This window comes from Salvelinus sp. IW2-2015, linkage group LG23 (assembly GCF_002910315.2).
Source record: "Salvelinus sp. IW2-2015 linkage group LG23, ASM291031v2, whole genome shotgun sequence".
Lineage (NCBI taxonomy): Eukaryota > Metazoa > Chordata > Actinopteri > Salmoniformes > Salmonidae > Salvelinus > Salvelinus sp. IW2-2015.
In genome coordinates this window covers 28,950,034-28,957,097 of record NC_036863.1, presented here as the reverse complement: position 1 = coordinate 28,957,097, position 7,064 = coordinate 28,950,034, and the positions used below count along the sequence as shown (strand labels likewise).

Here is a 7,064-nt window from a genome sequence, read left to right as displayed (position 1 = left end):
TTCTGCTTTTTATCCTCCGTCTGCATCTCATCAACATCCTTCATGTTAACCCTTGTCAGTCCAGTCTGCCCTGTTATATGCTACTGTGTATCCCTCTTTCCCTTCCCCCTTATTATTATTATTTATTATTTAACCTTTATTTAACTAGGCAAGTCAGGTAAGAACAAATTCTTATTTACAAGACGGCAATACCTGCCTCTCCCTCGCTCTCTCTCTCTCTCTTTGTCATCCCTCACTTTCTACATCTGTTTCTCTCCCCATTGCAGTGATTGAAAATTGAAGATTGGAATAAATAGTATTTTTTTGCAATTACTATTATTTCTGTCCTATTAGTCAGAGATAGCTGTGTTCAATAACATACACTATAGCCCTCTGTGATGTTAACCGATGACCTTTCTCCTACCCCCAGTGCCCAGCCAGCCACCCCAGAACGTGCGGGCCATCTCGGTGACGTCAGACGAGGCGGTGATCACATGGGCGGAGCCCCCGCGTCTGACGCTGCATGGCGTGCTGAAGGGATACCGCGTAGTGTTCTGGTCCCTCTTCCCTGACGGAGGTGGGTGCTGTGAGGGCCAGGCACAGGGGCCGATGCAGAGTAATTATCACTACTATCATTCTAACTAAACCCCAAACCCATGGCCCCACCTGTCTGTCTGATGTCTGACATGGGTGTGTGAACCTGTACCAAACACTCTAACTGTGCCTTAGCCTGCCCTGCTCCCCACCTGTCTGTCTCTGTGTGTGTTAACCCTTAACTCACACCCCTCTTCTCATCTGGCACCTAACCCTTCACACGCCCCATTCCCAATCTGTCTTTTGTTTACCTGGAATTAAAAAAAGATATAGTTGTTTACCTTCCCTAACCTGTATTTTCCTCCCAGTAGGTGTACTTGAGATTCATGAGCAAACAAGGCTTACTTTCTCTCTCTCTCTCTCGCCTCTCTCCCTCCTCTCTACTCTCTCTCTACGTCTCTACGTACCTCATCTCCTTCATCTAACTCCGCCTGTACTGCTCTCTACATCTGCTCCTCTCTCTCATCTCTCTCATCTCTCTACTCTCTCTCTCTCCATTCATGTCTACTTCTCTTGTCTCATGCTCTTGTGTCTCTGTGTCCTGTCTTGTCTCTCGTCTCTGTCTCTGTCTCTAATGTCTCTCTCTGCTCTCTGTCTCTTCTACTGATCTCTGTCTCTGTCCTCTCTCGTTTAATAGAAAATGCAACTTCAACTAACAAGGGCAAAAAGTCACTCACCAGTAATAATCAGCTACTCTCTTGAGTAAATCCAGTCTAAGAAGTATTTGGTTTTAAATTTACTTCAGTATGCAATAAGTAAATGGTAATGTGGGTAAACAATATACTTTTAAGTATTGGATGCTAAAAGTTATAATGTCCTCACTGTATTTAAGTCAACCCAAAATCCGGACACACTTTCTCTGGAGTTCTCTCTTTAAAATTTTCACAGATAGTCTAGAGACAGACCTTAAACATTCCTCTGCGACTCAGAGATCATCTTTATACATATTCCGTATGCATATTGTGTTACGAGATGCTTCACTACCTTTAGATCAGTATGGCACTAGGATCACCTAGCGTCATGTCTCCCGATTGATCATCAGTGCGCGAGTGATCTTTTGATAATTTTCCTCTGTCCTGCTAGCCATGTTCCAATAATCTAATTGTATGGGGGACATTTGGTGTGTTTAGTACGCAATTTTATTGGAGAAAAAGAGCTACATAAGTTTTCTCCTTAGGAAATATAGTGAACGGGAGCACAAAATAATCAAAATTTTCTAATAGTAAAGGAAAGAGTACAGATAGCCGCTCCTCTCTCTCCCCCAAATACACTCACTTCTTAAAGTTATTCTTACTTAAGTATTTACACTCAAGTGCTTTCTAACTTGAGTCAAGTTTCTGATTAAGGTTTCCTTTATCTTTACCTCAAGTAGGAACACGTGTCTGGTTACTCTGTTTGCCACCAACTTTGGTACTACAGTGTTCAGTCTTGAGAGACCAACTGGGAACTTGGTTTATTACGAAGCTAACTGGGGAAACAAACGCAAGCTCCTTGCCACGTGAAAATATATGTCTGTGAAACAGTCTTCCAACCTCGCTAATTCCAAGTTGCGTGGACATTCAGGCCTCGTTTCTGGTTAAGCTCTGACCCTGAAGATCAGCGCTGACCGTCATGAATCTCGACCTTTGTTTTTTTCTGAAGTTTCTCCAGTTTTGTTCTTGGAAAAGCATCTAATAAGCATCTCAGAGAGGGGAATTGCTCAGAACTTTGATCGACAAAGGGTTAATGACAAAATTTCCACAAGGTACCTGCCAGGCCCAGCCTTCCTGTCAAGTGAGCTACACACATACAAGGTGAGCGCAAAAATGTCTATCGTATCGCTACTGCATACATATTATAAATGTCTTACCATATAAAATTTTATTATATGTAGATCTATGCCGACGCCGATATATGTATACCTGTAATGCTAAGACCAAGTAAGTACTCAAGGTGTATGTTGTGTAGTAAGCTGTATGTAGCCGCATGTGCCTCAAGCCTACATTAATTTGGTCTCTTTCCCGCCTCATCAATTTAGCCTACTGTTCTGCTGACCTTGGTGGTCAGCCTATAATGGTCCCTGCTTTTAGAGAATGTAATCAATCAAATATTGTAAAGAGCTGTTTTGCATTGTCTGCTTCATATGCGTCCCTTTATTTATGCTAAGGTTCTGACTTGCGTGTCAACAGGGAGAATATCTGTACAGAACGGCCCATAATTCTGTATATTCTGGTCTGCTGTAACGTCATGCATTTCAAAAGTCGCGGACACACATAGTAAGTATTTGACTTAACGTCCGTCTCCTAGCTGGTCTCATTAAGTGTCTGTAATTCAAAATTATTGAATGCCTCTATCCTCTTGATGTCCCCTTTAGCTGACATATCGTTTGTACATATAACTAATACAACATATCAACATAGACATTCTTACTTGGTCACATACACCGTGTTTTAACAGATGTTAATTGCAGGTGTTATTGCGGGTGTAGGTAACGCTCTGCTTTCAATTGTCAGTAGAGTAAACACGTTTTGTTTTAAGCAAGTCAGCATATCAGCTTTTGTTTTTTAAACGGCAAGTAACAGTGAGGCTGAAAGGAACTTGTTTTCACTGCCCAGACAAGACTCCACTGATAGCCAAGTGTACGCTAGTGGGTAAGGATTCCACCCCCATGGTTGCTGAAAGAGCTCCTGCTGTTGGGGAACAGCTTTATGAAAGCCCTAACAGTTCTGGGGCACCGTATATGTGCAACGAATGTTTATCTGTTTAGGTGTCGTGTGTGTTATGTGGCTGCGCTGGCATACGCACAACACAATTGCCACCACGATGTTCAAGTTTTGAAGGAGCGTGCAGTTGGCATGCTGACTGCAAGAAGTCCACCAGAAGCTGTTGCCAATTAGATTAATGTTAATTTCTTCCATCCATTAAGCCCCCTCCAATGTTTGTTTTAGCGAGATTGACAGTACATTCCAACGCGGCCTCAACACTGCAGGTCACACCACCCGAAGCTGACTGAAACTGAAGAGTTTTCTGTTTGTAATAAAGCCCTTTTGTGGGGAAAAACCATTCTGATTGATCTGGCCGTGGCTGCTACAAGGTGGCTTGGGGGTGCAGACATCAGGTGTGCACTTGGGAGGGCATCCCTCTCTCTCTTCCTTTGCTAGGCCCACTCTCACTTGGGAGCTGGATCCCACCCATGGCCAGTGGGGAACATCCATAGATTAGGCCAAATGAATTTATTGTCAAAGTGACTCGATTTCCTTATTGTAACTATGTGTAACTCAGTGAAGATTGTTAAGATGTCAACCAGAGATGTTTGAGCAGATAATTGACAATGCTGCATTTCGGCTGACCTATAAGCGCGTCATGTTTTACGAAGAAATGTTGGCAGCTATGCTCCAACTGGCCTGCGACAACCACACACGCACGTGTATGGCGTGAGTGTGGGCCGAGCGGTTTGCTGATGGTCAACGTCTGTAAATAACTCGAGTGCCTCCATGGTGGCGGTGGGGTTATGGTATGGGCAGGCATAAGCCAACGAATCACAATTGCATTTTATTGGATGGCCAATGTTGAATGCAACATATAATACACGTGAACGAGATCATTGAGCGGCCAATGTCGAAGGCCCCAATTTTTAAGGGGCGTACAGTAACCTGTGACCAACAGATGAAATATCTGTATTCCCCAGCATGTGAAACTCCTTAGATTAGGGCCTTAATTGAATGTTTTCAATTGACTGATTTCCTTATATGACTGTAATTCAGTAAAACATCTCTTGAGAATTGGTTTGCGTTTGCTATATTTTTTGTTCGGAATGAGTATAATATATTGACGTGTTTGTACAGTTCAATAAGACAAAGCAGTTACTTAAGGCCAAAACTAAAAGTAGGGGTGGATGGTGTTAAAGCGTATAAACGCAAAAAGTTCTCTAGCAACTCCAAAGGTTTTTTTCGAATCTCAGCAACTTTAGCAAATTAGCGAACTTTGCAACTACTTACTACAGTTTTTAGGCTAGCTTTGCAACTATTAGCAATGTTGAGCTAACCCCTAACCCTAACCCCTAGCCTAGCTAATGTTAGCCAGCTACCTAACATAGTTTTTTAGCCACCGTATGCTTAACGTTAGCAGCAAAGTAAATTGGATTTCGTCAAGCCTAATGCATGCCGTTTTTTTCAAGTTGTGTAACATATTGTGATTTTGCAAATTTCGTAAAATATTGTACGAAATTGCAATTCATGAAATATCATGTGAATGGATGAATTGGGACATTCCACAACTTAAATACATATCAGAATACGAACGTAACATTAGTCAATACTAAATTGAGTGTCCCCGGATTGTTTTTTCTATAATTGCTTGTGTTTGCTTTGTTGGCCTTAAAAGCGCTTGGAGATGTTGTATGTTAATGAATAGCGCTCTATACTAGTTGGAATCAAATTAATATTATTATTTATTATTATTATTACTATGATCCAAATTGCTTTTGAACAGATCAAGTAAAATGTGAAGGATTTTTTAAAGTGCACAATGAATAGCGCAAAACAGCCCAAATATCATTCAATTACCAAGTGTGGCCACTACAGAAGAGACAGCCTGCACCAATGCAGCAGACACTGAAAAAGAGTGCTGGGTGTAATATAACAAATTAAATTATAATTAGCCTCAGGCAAACTTAAATCCCCTCAGAAAAATAGTTGAATGGGTAGAGATTATTGATACCGAATATAATTTACATGCAGCATGTGAAAGCCACTTCACACATGCAGACTCTAAATGTAGAGGAACTATCTAAGGTGACATCCTGCACCTGTTACACCTATTGCACTGCATGGCAGCGTGGTCTCTGTCAGTTTTTGATCTGTACTGACATGTTTATGTATTAAGTTGTGTTTATAGTGTCCAGTAACACGTGCTCAAACAGCTCCCTCTATAATGCAAACACAGCTGTGGCTGCAAACCTTTCAAATCAATCAAAATCAAAATGTATTTGTCACATACACAGTGGGTTAAAAGCAGATGTTAATGCGATGTGTAGCGGAAAGTGGCTTGTGCTGTCTATGTTCTGACCATGCAGTAATATCTGAACAAGTAATATAACCTAAAAACAATTTCCACACAACTAACCTTATATACACAAGTGTTAAAGTGAATTGAATACGAATATGTAGACATAAAAATATTATAATGAGTGATGGCCGAACGGCAATAAGCATAGATGCAGTAGAATTGGTAAGAGTACAGTATATACATAATAAGATGAGTATTGTCGGGTAATGAAAACATTATTATGAAGTGGTCATTGTTTTTAAAGTGGCTAGTGAATACATTCAGTCAGAGCAGTAAGATGGTAAGCGTACAGTATATACAATATGAGAAATGAGTAATGTAGGGTATGAAAGAAACATTAAATAAAGTGGATTGTTCATAAAGTGGCTTAAGTGGTACATCTAAATTTACATCAAAGATGGCAAGATGCGAGTAGATGGTATAGGCGTACAGTATAGATCAGTATGGGATGAGTACAATGGAGGAGTCTGAATGTATTCAAGGGGAAATTTACACAAGAAAAAATAGGCGTCCTTTTTTTCTTCCAGCACCTTCATTGGATGGCCGTCTATGATTTGAAGCCATTGGACATGGACTCAAGACCATCCATTGTTGCGTTGTTTTCTATAATGAATGAAGTTGTAATAATTAATAGTAGAACACAGAATTAAAAAAAATCCTAAACCAGGAGCAAATAAAACAGAGAAAACAGAAATAAAAATAGTAATTGTACGGGCTCCTTAGAGGTTGTTTAGCCAGGTATATTTGACAGAAAATCACATCTCTTGTACACCAAGGACCTGGGGAGGTGTTTCGGGGTGATGGAGGAGAGAAGAATGTGATCTTATTTTGAATGGCTATATGCAAAAAAAAATTTGTAGCTTTGTGTACAAGTTACATTTTCTATGCTAGAAAAGGTGTGGAGCCCTGCAATAGGATATTTTATGATATTTGGAATATACAGTAATGCTTGGAGAAAAAAATTTTGATTGAGGATGAGTAGATAACTGTAAATAAAATCATCATCAGGGTGGGTTGCTTACCATTTGTCCGTATTTCCAACACATGTATCAAGTGTGTATTAAATCATGGTGTAATGGAGAATTAGTTTTTGCATATCCGAAATCTCCCTGAGACACCCTCGTGGAGGTTTCACTGTGACCCTGGAGCAATTAAATGTTAAGTGTCCATCTCAAAGGCACATCGGCAAGATTTTTAGCCGGGCTTTTAGCCGACCTTTCGTTACTGGCCCAACCTGCTTAACTGCTAAGGCTGCAGTGCAGGCGCATTGGCAGCTGCCGAATGAGCAGTTTAGGGGGTTAAGTTAAGTTTCAGATATTGATGCGCAGCAACCCTCTTCCTGTTCCCGGGCTCACTCCCGCCAGATTTTCTTTCTCTGTCGGCACTGTGATTCAAACAGGAAGACCTTCCGGTTACTGGCCGCTTCTCTAGACCTCGGGGCTACC

The 7,064-nt window shown here is 41.0% G+C and overlaps 1 protein-coding gene across 1 annotated transcript in view; it reads left to right on the top strand.

The window, feature by feature from the left end:
* Positions 1–387: 387 nt before the first annotated feature.
* The window catches only part of LOC139022538 (cell adhesion molecule DSCAML1-like), a 16,405-nt gene continuing 9,728 nt past the window's right edge, over positions 388–7,064 (top strand). Inside the window, exon 1 of the mRNA XM_070434518.1 lies at positions 388–595. Within this exon, the coding sequence (XP_070290619.1) occupies positions 388–595 (208 nt within the window). The remainder of the gene's footprint in view (positions 596–7,064) is intronic.